Source organism: Euprymna scolopes, chromosome 5 (assembly GCF_053919585.1).
Source record: "Euprymna scolopes isolate OS-2025 chromosome 5, ASM5391958v1, whole genome shotgun sequence".
Taxonomy (NCBI): domain Eukaryota; kingdom Metazoa; phylum Mollusca; class Cephalopoda; order Sepiida; family Sepiolidae; genus Euprymna; species Euprymna scolopes.
The window spans coordinates 112,115,179-112,137,660 of NC_136486.1; the positions used below are offsets into that span (position 1 = coordinate 112,115,179).

Below are 22,482 nucleotides of genomic sequence, written 5' to 3' on the forward strand. Positions count from 1 at the left end.
TTTTCCGGTCACTATCTATACTCATCTTGGTTGTTATATTTGCAACGTTTCGACCGATGTAACCTCCGACTTTCTTCGGGCTTGAAATTCCGTATTCGCCATAAAGATTGCCAAGTTTGGAAAATAAAAAATACACCATAAAAAGAGTTGGAGGTTACATCGGCCGAAACGGGAACGTATATTAATAACCAAAATGAGAATAGTAGTCCGAATATTCCAAAACATAAAATGTTTGCTATAATTGACCAATCATATATATATATATGTTTGAAAAAATGCTTCTACAGAATTTGAACCTGAGTTTGCAGAGTTTTAGGGTTAACGTTAGTTTATGATTAAAAATAACAGTTCGTTTCAAATTGAAGTCCCGAAAAGTCTTTCGAGTGAGAGGAAAACATACAATAGCAATACACAAAAAAAAATTACTTTTCTGATTGTATTTTAAGGTGCTTATGCACTTTTGTTACCGCGCTATTTTGATATAGTTTATTGAGGTTAAATTCAAGTTTCACGATATCTTTTCTGGTAAATTTTTACGATGTGCCCCACTGCCCCAGCGTATTAAACCCCCCAACCTCCTATGTTAAGAACGGCTTTCGGAATAAACACCACTACCAACCTCGAAAGCTGTTCTTAACATGGGAGGTGGGGTAGGGAGCATTCCGGAAGCCGTTCTTAATATGGGGTCGTTAGGAGTGTTTATACTACGCTGGAGCACGTCGTAAAAAATACCTCTTTTTTATTATTTGTTAGGTGGGAGCACAGAATAGTTAATAAACACCCTACCCATGTTAAGAATGACTTCCAAAATAACGTTAGTATTTCAGCACGGTAACAAAAGTGCATAAGTACCCATTTTAAATATATTTTTCTTTTGTTGTATTTTATTTCTTTGTATTCTAAAAGAGATGGGTATAATTGCTCGATACGATAATTATATTTATAAATGAATAAAAATAGTTTCATTTAATTTTTTAGTAAACAAAACAAAAAAAGGTTGATGTAATAACTGTACTCTGGACACTACAGTCTAAATAAGTAAAATAATTCTGGAGAATTAAAAATTAATTCCAGTTTTAAAACAAAAACGACCTTTTTTTATATATATATATTTTATTTTTCTAAAGTAAGAGTTGAAAGAAAGATTCAATAGTTTTATAAAATTATTTTGAACATCGTGTTTTTATTTGTATGTTTTCAATGTGTGATTGAAATGGCCATTGTGCGAACGAGCAACTACATCGCCTTCTTTTCAAGCTCGCTTGTAATGAAACTGTTGGCAGACCTGTACGAGAGTGCCCACCCCCTAAAATGTGTTTCATATATCTCTCCCCCCTCTTTTACAAAGATTTTTTCGACGATTATCATAGATTATAGCTAAGGTACTAACAGCAAAAATTTTAAAAAAAAAAAAAAATTGAATAAGTTTCAAGAAGGGGGTTCACTTTCTCGTTATAAGGTTCTACTTCATTGCTACCTGACTTACTGTCCATTTCTTTACCGACGTGTCACGTGATTAGAACGTTTACACGAGAAAGTGAACCTCTTAAAGGTCATTAAATTTATTTTCTGTCAATATTTGCTATGATAATAGTAAAAAAAAAAAAAAAAAAAAAAAAGAGGGTGTGTAAAAAAACATGCATTTTTTAGGGGGGTGGGCACTCTCGTACAGGTCCGCCACATTGGCAAATAATGTAAAAATAAAATAAAACGAAATGTAAAAAAAATAATAATTAATTACGAAATTAAATCCACTAATATGCATTTCGGTTTCTTCGTAAACACGTTAGTCATTTTAATCTTTTGTTAAGAGTTGGACTTTTGAAATATTAAAGTAATTTTGAAACATTTAAACTGTCGAACAGAAGAGTGAAACTTTTGGTAATAATTTTATAACAATTTTGTTCAATAATTTAATGAAGAAACTGAAATTAAATTTAGTTATCATTAAGCGGTATATTTTGTTTTGAAAGTCAAGACAACTAGTCTCGAAAATTTGGGAGCTAATCGCTTCAATATAACTAAATTTAATTTTTTTAAATCTAAAAAAATTATGTAGAATATGAAGCGTGTTGAAATAATTACGTTATTAGATATTCATTCTTAACACTAGTTTTTTTTTTAACTATACTGTGCTTTCACCTAACAATTTATAAAAAAGGATACCATAAAAATTGAATTAATCTTGAAGATATCCATTTTAAAAAAAATAGTTTGTATTCTGAATAAGTACCAAGAAAATTAAAAATGAATTAAATGAAAATTAAATGAAAAAAAAAAAAGGCAGTGTCTATTTTATTATAAATGTTGAAGGGTGTTAAATGTCAATAACGCATCAACAATAGCAATCAACTTTTTATTATTTACATTGAACTATCCTTTGCTTTATTAACTGATTTGTGTGTGTGTGTGTGTGTGTGTGTTTTCTGCTCTTAAAAACTTATTCACTCGGCGTTATTATGATTTAATTCGTTTTCCGGTCTGATTTCTATAAATATTCGTTTAATAAGTATTAGTAAAGTTACGTAGAGGCGAGAAGCACATATGGACACAAGAGATCTTGTCTGATAAATTTATTTATTATTATCCAGAAATGTATTCAAATACCACAGCGCACAGCAGTTGTTTAAAGTTCGTTAAACACCATTCTATTACAATCCATTCGGATTTCCGCTTAAATTTTATTTAAAAAAAAAAAAAAAAAATTATCAAATTTCTCTCGTTTTCATATATACACTACGAACTACTCGATTATAATAGCAAACAAAGAATTTTTCAAGCCTTTATAAAATTATTATAATTAATTATACTGCGTGTTTTGTAGTGCAATTTATTCTCTTTATCCACACAGCCTTCTTTTCACAAAGACTGTATATGTCAGAAGTTTGTTTGGTCGGTCCTACGTTTTTATGTAGGATATAAAAAAAAAAAAAAAAAAAAGGGGTGGTAATGTGGATGATGGGTGGTTGCAAAAGTTTCCTTGATAGGACCTCGTCGGCATTCCCCTTAGCGGTGCCTCTGGCGATCTATAAATACTAGTGTTCCTGTTCCGTCCGAAAAGAATCCGGTTTCGGCCCGAATGTTTTTTTTTTTTTTTTCTGTACTTCCTCCCTAAGAGGGCAGAGTTACAATGTCGATTTTCAATGTGGAGAAAAATTCCAGCCCTCACCCTCTAAAAATAGAGAGTGGTACTGAGACTGAGTACCACTCTCCATTTTTAGTACCACTGGTACTCTGGGTTGGGGTAAAAAAAAAAAAAAAAAAAATGCCTTTATAATGTATTCCTCTTTCTCCTAATATAAAAAGATCGGAACAAAAGACATAAGGGTCTAGAGCTCACCCCAAAGGGGCTGTTATGGACGAGTGATTGAACAAACTACATTCCCGGCAATAAACTCACCTCCTTTTCAGAGGGGAGAAAGTAATACATGGGATGCCATCTTTCGAAAACCGAATCCTATTTCGACCCCCCACCTCCTCCTTGTGTCAGAAAACTGGATCAGTCTCTGAGGCGAGGGTTTTTAACCTCGTGTGAAAGATAAAAAGCCATGTATTTAATGGGGTAAGGGGTAGAAAAGCCAAGCTGGCTTTTGTAATTACTTCCCTTTCTGGCCGGTATTCCTTTTTCTTAATTGCTGAGAATACCATTTATAAAACGTCATCATCATCACTATATTGCTTAAACTTTAAATAGAATTTGCTGGTGGTTAGTAGTAACAATATTACCGTAGTACACGCCATCAGATGTGGTGAGCGAGTTTACTGCGGCATGGAAATGTCCATTCCTGTTGGCCCATGTCACTAACTACTTGCGCCTACACGGACACACACACACTGAAATAAAAGCTGGCTTTGCACATGTTATGCATATCAATTATTCAAATCTGAACACCATAGTCGTTAATCTCTTTATTAAATAACACGGTATATTGTGAATTGACACCTTACCCCCCCCTCCCTCACTATTCAGGAAATGCGATTTTTTTTAAAGCCGATTAGGTGTGAACACTTTAAATAACTTGAAAAAAAAAATTATTTTAGGATTTAGAGCGGAGGATCAGTTTCATATATAAATTTAACCGTAAAAGTTTTTTAGAGCTCAGCCAGCAGCAGCAGTAGTCAGCACTAAGTAATCAACTATTTCACTAGTAATCCTAAATTCGAGTGACCGGGCGTAAAATCGCACATAAACGCCTCTAAAAGTATATCCTCCCATCCCACCCAAAAATGCACTGGATAAACTCTAATATGGTTAACTGATATGCGAAATTGATCCCCCACAATAAATTTTAAAATATTTTTGATACAAACGCACTTCAGCTAACCAGATTTTCGGAAGAGTTGTTTGTGGTAGGGAAAAAGAGGAGATAATCCCAAATCTAGTCTTTTTTCAAACCAAGGTTTATTATAAACGGAGTAACATAGGAGAAAATATGGTACTTATGTATATTTGGTACCGCGCTGAAATAACGTTATTTCGAAAGCCATTTTTAACATGGGGAGGGTATTTTGTAACTATCCTGTGCTTCCACCATACAATTTATTAATAAAAAAAAAATATCGTGAAACTTCAATTAAACCTGAAAAAAAAAAACTTTAAAAATAGCGCACCGAAAATATTATTCAAGAAATATTTATTGAGTTTAATTAAAATTAATTAAAAATTAAAAACAATTTACTAAATGAGCAGCAATTTTTCAATGTGTTTTTTAATTTACTAATAAAATGTAACATATTTCAAAATAATTAATTTTAATATAAATATTTATTAAATAACACAGGGTTTAGGAAATGTATTTTTTTATATATATATAACTTTCTTTAAGAAAATATTCAGATGAAAAATACAAGTCATATTTGAAATGTTTTCATTTTTTTTTTTTTTTTTTTTAATAATTTTATTTGAAAAAGTTAACATATGTAATTAAATTTTGGATTGTGTCTTTCTCCTACCATAACTCGCCCACCCCGATACTTCCGGTTATCCGTTTAGTTAAAAGTGCACTTCGTGCCTATTTTCCGTTAAGTTTTTCATGGTCCTCACACGTAATTTCCTGAAACAAAGAATATCATTTTTTTTTTTTTTTTTTTAATGGAAGATTTAGCAGAAAGTATTAATCTACTGCCAATAAAACAACCCGGCCGATCACGTGTGCATGTGTTTCTCGCCTATACGCAACTTCGATAAACAGAATCCTATGTTATGATTTAATCAAATATTGGTACTAGTGCACTTTACTTATTGATCCGTGCTGAAATAATAACGTTATTATTTAAAACGCCATTCTTAACATGGGGAGGGGAGGGTTTGTAAGTCTATACTTTAACCTTACAATTGAATTAAAAAAAAACATATCAGAAAACTTTAATTAAACTTAGAAATACGATTTAAAAAATAGCGCGGATCACTAAGTGCACTAGCACCCAAATATGTATTTTTAAGTAAAAACTAAAACGAATGCTCGCTGCTTGTTGACTTTAGCGATATTTTAAATGAATGCATTTAATGTGAAAAAATTACGTGTCATTGCGAAATTAGTATAAAATTATGAAAGATGATCCAGATGTGCTATTGTAAAGAAAAACTCACTCGCAATTACGTTCAGTTTAAAAATTTAATTTCAAGTCAAGGGAGATATGTCAGATTTCCATACTGAATTGGTCGCGCAGCTCTTCCCTATTAAAAAATACAATGAAAACTCGATAATTCCAGAAAGTCTATTTTTACTTTTAATTATTTTCCCACTGAATCGTTTTAGTTTTCTTAATACTAATATTAAGAATGTTTTCACCTGAAATGCGTTGGTTCACTAATATAAACAAGCACCGAATGTTTAAATAAAAATCCAGTTAAAACGGTGCTCCCTCCTACACTTTATTGCCGAAATTGGAGACGCCATTTTATTTCACACACCTGCTGTCCAAATTTAGGGGAAAAAAATCATTATATTAAAGTATGGCCGAAGCATGAAATAAATAACAAAAAAAATTAAACTTCCGGAAAGAACTATGAAAAAAAAGCAAATAAAGAAAGTGAAAGAGAACATATATCCGTAATTGTTTAATTGGAAATGTTTCGATTTAATGAGAACGGGAAAGTTTTTCATGGGTCGTTCTTTTTTGTTTTTTTTTCCGGAAGCAATCGTTCTCCAGTTTAATTTTTTTGTTATTCATTTTATGTTTCGGTCATAGTTTATAATATAATGATTTCTCCCCTGGATTTGGACAGCAGGTGCGTGAAATAAAATAGCGTCTCCAATTTCGGCAATAAAGTGTAGAAGCACCGTTAAAACAATCAACAAAAACAAAATATAAACATAGCTATATTTTGAAAGGCCGGTTGTACTCCTTGGGCGTTGAGTTCCATGTCGACCAGCAGAAAAAAAAATAATGGTCGCTCCCTTAGCCCCCTCCCCCGCACGTAACATTCATCGATGAAAGAAATTTAAAAATCAATTTCTATAAAAGTGAGACATTATTAATGAATGTTTATTAACTTTTTTCTTTTAATAGTCATAAAGAGTTAAACTTTTTTTTCAAAATAAATAAATAAATGCTTGTAAATGTGACAAATAATCGTTTAGTTACTACGGCAACGTCAGTAAGTAAAAAATTTTACGTGCGGGACTGCGGGGGGTGGGGGACTAAGGGAGCGACCATTATTTTTTTCTACTGGTCGCCATGGAACTCAACGCACAAGGAGTACCCTTTTAACTGCTTAGGTACTAAATTTTAGTACAGGTTTATAATTGTGGTTGGACCAATCGGCATTCCCCGGTTGCAGCGCCTCAAATAATCAGCAATAAACCAGTCTCCCTATCCAAAGACGGTTATGCCGGGGAGGTCGGCCTAGTAGTGAAGTGAATGAGGGCAAAGTCTGTACATCCGACATCCCTACATACATCACATTTATTTTGTTTTTGCCATCGGCCTGTGAAGGAGACATATTTTTAGACTAAGGCAAGTTTTATTTTTGTTCTAATCCAGGGTGCTCCTATATCGGAGCTGGATTTTCCTTATATTAAAAACTAGCCTTGTCTAACTCTGCTCTCATGGGAAGGCAAATACGGACTCCACACTTTACCGTGTGAAAAGATTTGATGGGGTAATGAATTTGGACTCCGACCCCCCCCCCCTTTTGTTGTATTTGTTTTGCCTTTTTTTTTTTAAAAGAATTATTTAATCACGTGGAACTTTCTAACAAAGCATTTAAGGCATGAAAGATTTTTTAACATTGTGGCTGTTAGAATCTTAAAAATATATGTCGGGTTAGCAAGAAAGTAGTTAATTTATATTTTTATTTAGAATTATGATTTTTTTTTTAAGTAAAAAAAAAATAAATTGCAGAAAAAAAACCTTTATGATGCAGTATGTACATACTCGTCATGGAACAAAAATATATTTAAAAAATTACGTAAATTGATCAAGTTTTATAATATATATATATATATATATATATATTAACGATTTTAATGGTAAATTGTATCCATTACAAGACTGATTTTGATTTCGATAGTTTAAATTAAATTGTTTCCCTCTTTTATAAAATCTGGCGGATTAAAAAAAAAAATAGTTTCTCGCTTCGTAAATAAAATTTGATTTTCTTAGCAAAAAAAATATACTTGATCAATTTTCGTGATTTTTGGAATATGCCATCTTCGTTCCGTGACGATTAACGTATATCATAATTTTTAAAAGATGTTTCTGTATTTTTGTTTTGAAAATAGGTTTAACAGGCATCATTTACATTTCCAAGTTAAGTTTCTGTAATTAGTTTTGCTAAAGTTAGCACCGGTTATTTTTGTTTGTTTGTTTTTAAGGTCAGTGTTTGAAATCTATGGTGTTTGCTTTTCTTTTTTTTTTTTTTTTTTTTTTTTTCCAGGCTGTGAAAGAAAGGCGATGCCGGAGAAGGTGCCGAAGAGCCGATAAGGATAGTAAACTGTGTTAACGGAAGAAGCCGAATAAGTGTCTTGTTTGCCATCAGCAGCAGCAGCGGTTGTAAGGGAGGGAGGGGGAAGGAGCAGCTGGCTAACGCATCTCTTTAGGGAGGGTATGAGAAAAAGAACACGGAGAGAAAGAGTGAGCGAGCAAGGAAATGGCAGGCATGGAGGAGCTGCTGCTCTCGGTGCTGCCTCTGTCTACTAAGTGAATTTTAGTAGTACCACGGTGACTGTGACGGCTACTATTGTTAACAAGGAGCCATTTCTTACCTCACCAAGTCAACTGTGCTCCCCCCTAACCCCATTCTGGAAACCTTCACCCCCCCCTCTCCAACACCAGAAGAGAGAATAAGTCAGAAGGGTGGGGAAGAGAGAGAGAGATATGATGTATGTTTATTATGTGGATATATCCTAATCTAAAGGAGAGATGTCTAGCTGGGTGTTGACTGCTTTTCCCCTCGGTGTGTTTGGTGTGAGCACCGATTCGGATTCGATTATTCATCGACTCTCAGCTGGAGTGCGGCTTGCCCACCTTGATCCCCCACCCCCACCCACCCCAAACAAAAAAAAGCCTCACACAGCATAACACATTTACATAACCAATATCCCTTACATTAAAATATATATATATATATTTATTATATATATATATATATATATATATATATATACATATACATATATATAGACATACACGCAAACATATACAAAAACATCACCAACTGCTTTCTTTACATAATCTACGCCCAATCAGCGGAAGATGAATAACAATATTGAGCACCAAGCAACTGTAGACAAAGGTTTAAAGATGAAAATAAAAAGAAAAAATGTAAGTGGAGCGAATAACAAGGCCGAGCCTAAACACGAGATAGTAAAATCCGATTCTTCAAAGTGCACGTCATCGTCTAGTTCGTCAACGTCCGGCACCGGGGCGTCCCCTGCAAGTTTGGTGGGTCTTCCCACCCCGTCATCCGACACTGTGGGCCCTGGTGGGGTCACCGGTGCTGCCAACCAGGGTGGTGCCATTCTCAACACTCCGGGTAGCACCAGTGGCAACACCACTGCTAATGGGGTAGCGCTCCTGGCGGACAAGCTAAAACCAGTTCTCACCTCCACCACCTCCTCCTCCTCCAACTCTTCCGACAGCAACAAGCAAGAAAAGTCACCAAAAATGAAAGGGTCGCACAAAAAGGAAAAACTTAAGGACAAGAATAAGAACAGTAATAACAGCAACAACAATGCAAGTGCATCAACAACAAACACCACCACAATTAGTACTACCACGACGACGACGACGACAGCTTCATTGTCGTCGTCTTCCTCGACAACATCGTCTTCATCTTCATCATCTTTGGCCACTTCTTGTGTTGCAACTTCATGCACACCGTCATCGTCCATCTCATCATCATCATCTTGTCCATCTTCCGCCATCTCATCGTCTTGTGCCCCTACGGCGTCCGGAACTGACTGTTGTGTTCCTAATGGCAGTAACAACAACAGCAACAACACATCTTCATCTTCCTCGTCTTCTTCATCTTCTGCCCCCACGCCGGTGGCAGCCGCCTCCATCACCAATGGCTTGGATACCTCTTCTCCCGTGATATACAACAATAATAATAATAGTAGTAGTAGTAATAGTAATAACAGTGCTAATAACACTAATAGTACTAATAGTAGTAACAACTCCACCTCAATGGTGGAACCCCGGGGTGGCAGCGATGTGCCATACCCTAAAAAGGAAAACCCTACCCCGGATCCTTATGAGTTTAATGCCAAAGTGGAAGACGGATTCGGAATACCTATTAAAAAGATAAAAGTAGAAAAGGTAAATGTTGGTTTATTGGAAAAAAAAAAAAAAAAAAAAAAAATTCTCTTTCATCAATTGTATTTTTTTTTTTTTATACTGTTGCCTTTTTTTGTTTTGTTTTTCACAGGTAAAAATTGTTTAAGGAAAACAAACTTTGAAATCTTTTAATTTCAGAAATATATATATATATTTTATTTTTTTTTCCAGATTTGCTTTAATCTATAATCTTAATAATTGGCAAAACCAATTTTTCTAACTACACAAATTGATTAATCCTATACAGCTTATAGTTTTATACCTATCTTTGAGCTCTGTTGAGACAACTGCATTAATTTCATTGATAACTTTGCAAAAGGTATGAACCCATATACATACACCACCTCTTGAGTTATGGATTAAAATAGTAGGGGAGACTCGATTCTCGAGCCTTGGTAGTACAACTTTTCTAGAATGAAAATTCTATGAAATCACAAGTCTTTCTCAGTTTTGTGTTCGGTCGTTCTGAACTTTTTTGCTATTAGGCTTTAAAAAAAAAATATTCAAGAGAAGTGTGGTTGGTTATTGTGCAACCTTTGTTACATTCTAGACTCCTTGTGCAGACATTATTATAGGCAACATTCATTGTCTCTTGATATTGAGAAGAGACCTCTACCTTGGTTTTAAAAGATGTTAGTTTCGACCATGTGACTTTGTTGTGATAAGCTATGTGGGTGGGTGTGGGCAGAAGTAATGTTTGCTAACTGTTTTTACTGTAAGTAAAAACAGTTATTTTGATCAATGGTAAAACTTGTACTATTAGTCAAAATGATTAAATCTATTCTTTGCAACAAAGACAACTTGAATAAGCAAGCAGGAATCTTTTTTTTTTCTTCTTTTTTTTTTTTTTTTTTTCCTTGATATAGTACTCATTTTATTCATTTTCATTATAACTATTTTAAATTTATTTTACTCTAAGGAAATCTAATTTTTTTCAACAATTTATTAGATTTAATTATTTCTATTGATCACCCCCTCCTCCAATAAGTACCAAACAGACAAAATGCATATATATATATATATATTTTTTTTTTAATTATTTCAAATTTTTTCTGAACGTTACTCTTGCTGATAAGTTATTTTAAAGGATATACAGTTGAAAGATTAGTTGAAAATAATTTTATTGATACTTCTACAAAATTTGAACCAACCGTTTTTTTTTTTGTTGTTTTTTTTTTTTTTACTTTATATATAGGCTGAGCCAAAAGTAGGTAGACAGCGTTTTAAATAGGTTTATGCATCAGTTATATTAATGCAATTTTTTATTATAACTATAACCCTAACCTGTCCATCTACTTTTGGCTCACCCTATATATATATATATATATATATATATATAACCCTAACTTAACCTTAACTCTAAACTAATCTTAAACCTAAGTTTTAGGTTAAGTTTAGCAAAAGTTGGTTTGGCTTGTTCAAATTCTGTAGATCCACTTATTTTGGTTTACCTAGTCATTTGTGATATATTTATTTAAAAAAAAATCAAGTATTTAAAAGAAGTTATAAGTTTTCCAAGTTTCATAAATATTGGTTCTGACTAATGTAATAAGAGGTCTGGTACCTAACTTCCTGTCAATAAACAATATGTCTGGCATCTTATTACTTTACTCATAACCAATAATGACATAACTTAAAATGCTTAAAAACTGAAATAAAATTTAATATAACACAAATAGGTCACAAACGATTAAATAAATAAAAAAAAAAAAAAACATTTGGTGCTCATGCACTTATCTTACCATGCTATATTTTAAAAATAGTGTTTTCAAGTAAAATCCAAGTTTTACTATTTTTTTAAATTGTTAGGTGAAAGTCCAGAATAGTTACAAAACACCTCTTCCCCATGTTAAGAATGGCTTTCTAAATAGCGTTATGTCAGCACGGTAATATAAGGGTGGCGAAGGACATGAGAACCTTTGGTTCAAGAGGCTGGCGCAGAGAGGACAAAACTAGTGACTACGTTTACTGTTGCTTGCATTAATCTTTTGTAGATTGCTTGCCATTATGTTAATATAAGTGCATTTATTTATTTAGTTTTTCACTAATTTCTCAACTGATTTTCCTAGAAAATAATACTAAACATTTTCCAACTTCGAAAAAATGTATAGAAGGTCAGGTTACATCGGCCAAAACGTTACGAATATAAAAACCAAGATGCCGAATATATATATATATATATATATATATATATTAGTTATATTTTTTGAAAAAAGGATTTCAGCAGAGTGCTCTATTATAAGGAAAAATCCAAAAATAAGAGTGTATTATTTATGTTTTTATTAACAGAAAGTTTAGATATGCCATCAGTACCGTCAGTTTCAAACCTGATAATTAGGCACCGTTTTAGATAGCCATATCAAGTTCTCTTTAGCTGAAACTCATCTGTATGAGTATCGGCTGAAGAGAGCTTGATATGGGTATCTAAAACGGTCTTTAATTATCAGGTTTGAAACCGACGATACTGGTGACTTATATCATCTAAACTTTCTGTAAATAAAAACATTAAAAAAACCAAAAAACACTATATATATATTATTGGCCTGGCAAGACCACAGGGGAGACAACCGAATATATATATATATATATATATATATATATATATATATATATATAGTTTTTGTTCTCAGAAAGTATTTTTCATAAACTTATAAGCACCCCCTCTCTCCATCAACAATATATTTTCATAATATGAGTGATGTTGAAAAATATTTTTAAAACCCTTTTTTTTTTTTTTTTTTTTTTTTTCACTCTAATAATTTTTTTTATTGTTCCAAGATTTCAAATGACTGCCTTTTACTTTTCTAACGTTTTCAAGTCATCTAGTAAAAATGAAGAAACAAACTTCATAAATTCAGTCTATTTAAAGATATTTCCAGATCCTAACCAGTCAGTGCCCTATGATCATTACTGCTCTTAAACACCACCTCTCACACTTGAACTTTGTCCCTTGGCCAACAGTACCTCCTCTTTACACTCATACCCCCCACCTTTTCCACCCGTATGCTGCTATTGCTTTTTGTTAACCCCAACTGAACATGAAAAATATGTAGCTGTATATTTCTTTGCTTTCTTTGTATCGGTGTGCTTGTTTAAATGATGCCAAGTTTTCCTTGTTAGTCTCTCTCTTTCTCAACCACTTTCTTTCTGTCTATTTTTCCCCTTTTTTGTTTTTCTGTCTATTTCTCTTCCCCTTTCTTTCTATTTCTCTCGCCTTTATATTTCCCTCTCCCTCTATTTCTCTTTCTTTCTCTACCCTTTCTCTTTCTTTCTCTCCCCCTTTCTTTCTATCTATTTCTCTCTCTCTCTATTTCTCTCATTTTCCATTACTTTCTTTCTCCCTATCCCTCTCTCTCTCTATAGCTAATCAGCAGTGAGTGTTTTTACTCTTACCCTCACCCACCTCTTCCACTGCTACAACTACTACCACTACTGTTTTGATGGTGATAATTCTCTCTGGCAAAGCTATCACCTCCAAGATATCAACTCCTGGTTATTGATAGTATAGATATACATTGACTACTTATCTGACAACACTTATGCTGTCTTATGACTAACATCACACTTTTAAGCTGCTCCTGCTGCTTATATTTCATAACTGCCCCTCCTCCTTTCTTTTCAATAAATAGTGCACCCCATCCTCTGCCCTCTCTCCTGTACTTTATTGAGAGGGAGAGAAATTAGCTGATAAAAATTGAATATTTTAATCCATTATTTGTATTGCTTGTACATGGTTGAACATGTTATATTTAAGAGCTAAATCTCCTCCCTCTCTATGTATACTTCTACATATATAAAGTTAGCTATGTGTATATGTTTTGTGTGAGGGTAAACTTTGAAACTAATTAACTGATCATTTGTAAATTTTGAACCGCAGTTTCTGGGTGTAAGGACGAGTAGCAGTTTCTGGGTGTAAGGACGAGTAATGTTGGCTATATTTAATTTAAATTAGTTTTATATAAAGAAGGGAGGGGGTAGAACTCCTTTATGAACATTCAGACATCTTCAATTTTTAGAAAATTAGTATATTTTTAACGTTTGTTTATGGGCAATAGTTGAGCATAACTATCCATTTAAAACATAAAATATTTCCAATTTGTGTGAAATTTGATCCATAGTTATTAGACACCAATCCAGCAAGATTCCTTGAATTTCAATTATTTCTTAAGACCACTTAAGCTTAAAACCACAAATTTTAGACATTTTTTTTTTTTTTTTTTTTTTTTTTTTTTTTAAATCTTTAATGAAATTTGATCATAATTGGAATAATAATTTAGGTATAAGGTTTGGTACCATATACATCTTTACTCTTACTCTTTGTAAAGAAACATAAGTGTTATAAAACTAGCTTATTCAGTGAATTAATTTTATTAACTAGCTGAATCCACATCCTGGGATGGATATCCTGTTAGTGTATGTGTGTGTGTATGTATATATATATATATATATATATATATATATATATACATACATACAATGGCAGTGTGTGCAGGTTGCATGAACTATGTAAGTTGTCCATCATAGTGTTTTTTTCTAAGTTTGTTAAGGTAAACATCTGAAGAGTATGTGACTAAATATGCAGCAATGATATAATTTTGCAGGCTTGTTAGTTGTGATATGAACCAATATTGTAAAGGCTATCTTAAAAAGTAATAAATGACCAACTGAGAAAACTTGATATTTGGAACTTGGAAAATTAATATATTACACTATAATATATGCTCTGGAACCCAATAAAAAGGCATTCATTGAGCTTGGATCTTTTTCAAAATTTATATAAAAAAAAAATTTTTTTCATGAGAAAGATTTTTTTTTTTAATCCATTATGACTGGTATAAACTGAGTATGTTTCAAGTAAATGATTAACCTATATATATATATATATATATATATATATATATATATATATATGAGCAAACAGTTAATAAAATATGTTAAAAAACACTTTGAAATGAGTTAAAAACATATTTAATCTGAAAAGGAAACACTAGATAAATGGATAGTCCTTAATCCGCGGAGTTTCGAAGAAATACTCTCCTTCTCACCAGAGGGTAGGAATTAGCAAAATGCGGGATCGTATTTTGCAATATATATATGTTGTAGGTTGGAGTGCACTTCACCTTGTGTGCTGACTTTTCAAAACCACCTGGCCTTGTATCTAGGTACAGTATATATTACAAATGCATATTTGGTATCTGTTTGTCTAAAGCCAAAACTATACTATAACTTCTATTAGTATACTGTTGTGCTATTTTATAATTCTCGATTCAGTATTTTATTATTTCAGACTAATCTTTCTTTCAATGCTAAATTATGAGGTTGGGGATTAGTGTAATATCTGTTCTGTTGTCAAGAGACCATCCTTTCTTTTTAATACCACCCGGAAAACGGTTTTTAGATGTTTGTGTGTGTGTATATATATATATCTATCTATCTATCCGTCTGTCTGTGTGTGTGTGTCTCTCTCTCTCTGTCTATATATATATATATATATATATATATATATATATATAAAATTATATTCACCAATGTCTCTTGTCACTTGTAAAGTTGACATGTTATAACATGAACTTCTATGCATCTGCTTCTGTTTATACAACCACTTTAATGTTTCCCCTTCCTCCCTCCATGCACTGCATATATCACTTTGATTCCTTCCACCGCCTCCCTGCTGCCCATCATCATCAATCACCGGTAGCCCAAGGGTTGGCATTAGAATGGCTGGCAGGTGAGAGAGGGAAGGGGGAAGTAAACTAACAAACACTTCAACAGATAACATCTCCTCCTCCTCTCTTTTATAGAGCATACACTAAGTGATATGCAATGAATTTCCTTTTTACTAATATTAATATAGACAACAATAATTGACTTGTGTCTAATTGCTGAACCAACACTACTGCCACTATTCCTTTTTCTTTTCATTTTTTTACTGCCAGTGTGCACTTTGGTTGGATAGTGCTTCTTTGCTCACCCTTCACTACCACTTCTGCTGTTGCACTCTTTATTTCTTTCTCTTTTTCTTTCTTTCTTTACTGCTGCTAACACACAAATGGAAGAAAGAATGTTATACTTGACTGATGGAGCACCCTGCCACATACCCAAGCCATTCTCCTCTACTCTTACCATCCCTTTCTACTACCCACTTCCTCACCAACTCCCTTTTCACCCATAGATGTACACTGGTAAATTCATCTCCATTGATTCACTCAGATTCCAGCATTTCAATGCCATAAACACATTGGATGCTTGCTGGCCTTTGTTGTTTAGCTACTGATGAGGTTTTGTGTGGATACACACACACATATATATATATATATATATATATATATATATATATATATATATATATATAGTGTATGTGTGTATCCACACAAAACCTCATCAAAAGCATATATTTTCTATTATTTATGTATATTAAGCTTTTTTAAATCAGAAGCTTAATGTTTTTGACAGCAGAAGATGTATAAATAAATAACAATTTTGCTGTTTTCCAAAGTCCAAGATTTTATTCATCAAACCAATTTTTTTTTCCCCAAAATAAAAACTTCAGTACATTTTGTAGTTCTTATTTGTTCCCGGGAACAACTCCAATTTGTATATTGGATATATGTATTGGATATTTTCTCCCAAAGAGAAAAATGTGTAATGATGTAATAGGTAATATGCAGAAAGAACTAAAACAAATCACATCAGACGATTTCCAGTGGGCTGCTATATATATATATATATATATATATATATATATATATATATATTTTAGTGGTTAGGCATAGTAAGAGTTTTAAATTGATTTGAAACCTGACTGCTAGCACAGTAGTCAACATTTTTGCGCTTGAGCCATCTTCACACAGAGTATGAAATAGAAGAAAGTGCTTATCTGTTTACATTACCAGTTCCAAAGAACTCTGTAAGAGTAATGTTTTTATGCTTGGATAAAAACATTACTTACTCTCACTAATATATATACTAGTAGACCACTTGACATTGCCCAGTCATAAAATAAAATGTCATATTTAAGTGTATGTAGATTTTGTATTTATTATCATAGAGCCAATACTCTACTGAATATAATTTTGCATTCGGTATATAATGATTTCAAAAGTTAAAAAAAAATAACTTGGGTATCGTCGGCTAGAATCGAAACCAAAACATTTAGTGCTCTAGCCTTAGTCATTACTGTTTGAACTATCAACATGTGCATAAGAAAACGTTAATTAAGCAAATTTAACTTATAAATATATATTTGCATATGCGTAGAAATAATGCGTTTAGTTAACTTATGCCTGCTAAATGCTAATTTTTTTTTTAAATTTTGACCTATTAGAAGCTATTTTTACAGGCTAAAAACTAAATCAAATTTGTTCCACAGGTCCAAATCTCCCATATATCAAGTTTCAGGTCTGCACATCAAAAATTGAGAAGAGTTTTGGTAGACACTGTTCTTAAGCCAGGCAGAGTCAATTTCATATTCATATATATATATATATATAGAGAGAGAGAGAGAGAGAGATTAAATGATTTAATGTGTGTTGTGTTCTGTCAGTCCTACTTATGGCATAAATATGTTGACACACCAATTTCTGTTCAGTCACTGAAGTTAAGCATCGTTAAACCTGGTCAGTACTAAAATGGTCACCATTTGAGGATACTAGGTGCTATATGTGCTCTCTGCTTATTTCAGTATTGTTTCCAGTCATTTTGGACTTCTTGCCACTAGATTCAAGCAGTGCAAACTCGGGAAAGGAGTAGTTACGGATTGCATAACCCTTACTTTACAATTCAGTGTCATCCATTATCCCTTGTTATTTCGATGGACAAATATTTACTACTGGATCACTTTCATGAATATCCTTGGAAAAGCTGAATCCAGCTATGGATTACAGTAAACTAGACTCTCAAGTTGGAATGAAAACTCCAAAATAACAGAAGTCTGTTTCTATTCATCCCATTTGACTCCGATAATGTTGATTCATGGCAGGTTCTTTTTTTTTTTTTTTTTTTTTTTTTTTTTTTTTTTCCCCCCTAAAACATGGTACATGGCTACTGTGAAATAGCCCCCAAACTTATAGAGGCATTCTTAGTGGGGAGTTGTGCCACAAGACGTTCACATTATATTTGAGTTTCTGCATGTTGATATAGTCAGGGGAATAGAGAGAATTTCAAAAGCAAGCAGTATGAGAAAAGAAGCTGTTAAGAGTATAAAGCTTTCCAGGTCTTCTACAGTGAAGGGACGAGATTTTGCTGCTTGCCGAGTTTGTCAGGGGTATTAATTAGTGATGGGACGATTCCAGTATTATTACTGATTCTATGTTAAATTTCTGATTCAAATTTTTTAGTTTTATTTCAATTATTTTTCAGATTACCTTAAAAACCATGTAATACATGCATATATTTTCGCAAACGTAAACATACACCTGTGAGGTGATACATAGATTTTAATTTTACTGGTAGTTTAAAATCAATAAATATTTTTTTCATTATTATCAGTGATAGAAAATTAATTTTCAAACAGATAGAAACAATAGAATAAACAATTAAAATAATCGTTTCTGGCATCGGAAATAATGCTCAAATTTTTCTGATTCTTATACCCCAAAAAGTTCTGATTTTTACGATTTCGATTAATTGTCCCAACACTAGTATTACTGTTGAGGGGGGGGGGCGTAGGTGCAGAAAGTTCATCAAAACACTTTCTGCTGAAGTATTTGTAAAACAGTTTTCTTTTTAACTTGACAAACTTAATGTTTTCACCGTTGATAAACTCAGCATGAGATTTTTATCTATATTTTTTTACTTGCGGAATTTTTGCCTTAATTTGTTATGATTTCTAAATTTTACTCTTGCTGATAGTTTAAAATCATTTCATCATTATTACCAGCAATAGAAAAATTATGTTTTTAAACAAAACAAAAAACAAAAACACATCGAAAGAATCATTTTTGGAATCTGAAATTAGGCTCCAATTTTTTTTTTGATACCCTGAAAAATTCTGATTTTTTTTTTTTTTTTTTTTTTTTTTTCTTCTTATTCTTGATTCCGATTAATCATCCCAACACTAGTACGCAATATACAAATATATGTACTAGCTTATTTTTTTTATTTATTAATTTTTTTTTAAGCTGCTATTAATGCAAAGCTACATCTGCAAAAAAACTACTTATGTTGAGAACAATGCCAAGTAAGATTTCTTGCTATCTTTAGCCAAATGAAGAATTCCAGTCTGTATTCCTTGGAGACATCAATCATCATTGCAGATGAATTCTAAAAGTGCTTAGCACAGACTGATACGTACTTTAGATGCTGACCCATTTTTGTGAAGTATTTAGACTTTTTCCACAGAGTGTCATTCATTTTGTTTCTATTTTGACCCATGAAAGGTTCACTTTTGAATTCTGACTGTCAATAGTCAACAAGTACCGAAGGATGAAATCCCAACCTTGTCAGTTGTCAACAAGTATCAGAGGATGAAGATTAACTTCTATTTCATTTGAATCTTCAAAAGACCAAATCAAAGAAATTTGGTGCATTCAAAATCAATTTAGTTGTTTATTCTCTAAATTGTTAGGTTACTTTGAGAACCAGTAGCACATACATTTATCCAGATATTCAATTTTAGATAGAACTATTTTATGTAATATGTAGTATTTTTGAATTATCATTATTATTGTACCTTCCCAGCATGCTTGAAATGCATTGAAGCCCATGGTTGCGAAGTCTGAGGTTTTAAAAGGTTGAACTTGTAAGAATGCTAATAGTCGGAATCAGATTTTTTTTAATTCACAAAGAATCAACAATGTGAATATTGGAAAACTTTAAAATCAGGAGTCAGATATTTTGAAATCAGTTGGAATTTTTTTTAATTCTAGGAGTTGGACCATATATCTTCTGACTTGATTCAGAATATCAGTTGATTCTTCATTGATTAAAAGAAATCTAACAATTAACATTGTTATGAATTTGACTCTGCCTCTGCACTCTTGGTCAGTATACAAGAAAATGGTTAATTTTAACATTTTATTTAATACTAGCAGGGGTGTTCGGAGTGTTTGGAGGTGTGTGTTGAGCAAAAAAAAAAAAAAGTGTTAGTAGACAGGTAGGCTCGAACCCGTGACGTGAAGGTGGAAAGAAAGAAAATCTGAACTCTTACCGCTATGCTATGACGCCACAGAAATTGAAAAGCATTCAAATTTAGCAATGTCAATCAAAAAGTTATTAACTCGATGATAATTAAGTTGAGAATCAATAGGAGTCAGCGCATAAATGAAAAGGACTTTTAAACCTGGCCTGGGGACAGTGAAGCTTTTCGCTTTCCCTCAGTATTTATTTGCTTCCTCACAAGGTCGTTCCCCCGAAAAAGGGGGGAATTTTGGTAGCATTGAAATAAATAGCATTTGTCTGATATGAAGGGTTTCCCCGACATTGATCAAAACTAATTGCTGTCAAGACGTCCCGGCACGAAAGGCCAGGCGCTGTATCTTCATTTCGATTAGGTTTGCTTTATTTATACGAAAAAGATGAACAAACACACAAAAGGACGGAATAGAGGAAATTTTATAAAAATCGATGTAAATAAATGTAGATACAACGTCCGTTTGCAAATCGTAGATATTATAATCTAGGGAGTATATAAAAAGTTCTCCAAAATAGTTACGTGGTCACAAGCCCCTCCCCCAAAAAAGCCTTTCTTGGACATACAAAGACGTGCACACCACTTTTGCCTTATATATATATATAGATAGATGACAATTCAGGTCTGCCATACTTTCAAGAGGAAGTAATGCTATGAAAATAATGATAGCTGTTCAATTCATGCAGTGTATTTATGAGAGTAAGAGGAGTTGACAAAGAGAGAGAGTAAAAAGCTTTGCTACTATCTTGGTGGGAATACATATTTTTAAAGGAATAAATGTAATAATTTGTAAACGAGGAGGGTAGAATTGTAGTAGTTGTGTACATGGTATAAGGAGTGTTGTATGTGCTGATTGCGAGAGATTTGTTTAGAAAGTGTTCACTTTTCGTATTGGAACTATAGGCGCAGGGGGGAAAAAAAATCAAGATTTACTTAATTGTATAGATAATAAGCATCATGTAAGTACCCCCCCCCCTTTACCATTTATCTTATGGGAGCCATCAAACCTGACATGCTTATGAGTATGATATGCTTCTCAAGTCTATTTTGTCTTGGAGTGATGATCCTGTCCTGATTTTTCTGTATATAAAGTAATTCTGTTTGCACTGAAAACTGTTTATAGTTTTAATAGCATGGTTCCCAGCAGACACCAGTGCTGTTCGGTCATCTTTGCCTCCCAGCAAATGGTAAATGGATAACTGCCTATTTTTACCTGCGATAAATTATTGGATTATCAGCTTTAGACAAGTAGTTTCATTTCTGTTTTATTATCTTTAGCTGCCGGCTGTTCCCCTGATACCTAGTCGGTGTCAGTGTATGCCAGCACGGCTTTCATTTCATGCGGTAAAAACACAAAATAAGTGGATAAGTGAGTAGCCAAACAGTAAGTGATGATTAAATCACTGAAAGAGAAGAGAAAAATGCAATGTGCTGATAAATGAATACATATATATATATATATATATAAGCAGACATTCTTAAATAAAATGGCGGTACTTTGCTTTACGATTCCTTTTTTTTTATTTTTTCGATTTTCCATATAAGCTTTTTTTATATCCAAATCGAAACTATCAATGAAAGCTGCATAGTTATCACAAGCGCTTTCGATTTAGCTGCGAATCATCTTGAAGTGGTGATGAGGTGAAAAATGAAAAGAAGTGAAAAGTAAAATATACAATAAGTTGTATTGGGTGATGGAAGATTAAAAGTTTATGCAAAGTTGATTTAAAATCTGAGTCTTAAAATCAACAAGTCCATGGGTCAATATATATGTATGTATGTATTATTATTTATATTATTATTATTATTATTTATATTATCTACATACCTACAAAATAGAATTTTTGTTTCGCTCTGATATTGATATTAAGTCTACCTTTTCTATTCAGAAATTATTAAAATGAACTTAATATACTCAGTCATGGATATGCAAGCGACTACATGATGGTTAACTAAAAACTTGAAATACAAGCATTACTTGTTCATTTTTTTATGGTTTCTTATTAGACAATTGGTAGAATTTCACTATTGTGCTTCATTCTGTTTGTGCATAGTTTCCACATTCTGCATAATTGTGTAGAATTTAAGATGAAAACATTCTAGTACACAAAAATATTTCTCTCTCTATCTCTCTCTCTCTCTCTCTCTCTCTATGTATGTATATATATATATATATATATATATATATATATATATATATATATATATATATAAATAAAGTGTCTTTGTCAAGGGGAAGAAAAGTCTCTATCAAACTCCTCTCTGAATATTTAATCTACAGAGTTAAAATTTGATATATAGGGTATTTGATTCTGTAGCATACTTTCAATTTGGTTTTTACCCGACAAAAATTGTTGGTGCGGGGTCAAAATTGAAAACAAAGCAGTTGACCATGACGGAGTAAGACGAATATGACATTACTGCACATGCTCAAAATTAAACATTCATGACTCAAAGGCACTTAATTTTTAACTTTTCATATCTATCTGTTCATAGCTCATATGGTAACGGCACTGAAGAGATAAATAATGACTAAGGCTAGAGCGCTAATCATTCTGGTTTTGATTCTA

At 32.6% G+C, this 22,482-nt stretch overlaps 1 protein-coding gene across 4 annotated transcripts in view; it reads left to right on the plus strand.

Annotated features, from left to right (window-relative positions):
* The window catches only part of LOC145276954 (uncharacterized), a 489,953-nt gene that overhangs the window by 157,473 nt on the left and 309,998 nt on the right, over positions 1–22,482 (plus strand). For 2 of the 4 annotated variants that reach the window (XM_080128472.1, XM_080128470.1), the window contains exon 2: positions 7,883–9,765. The exons of 1 other annotated variant lie outside the window; for it this stretch is intronic. In XM_080128472.1, coding sequence (XP_079984598.1) covers positions 8,701–9,765 — 1,065 coding nt within the window. In that variant the 5' untranslated portion in view covers positions 7,883–8,700. The remainder of the gene's footprint in view (positions 1–7,882; positions 9,766–22,482) is intronic. One more of the 4 variants, XM_080128471.1, reaches the window with a different exon arrangement.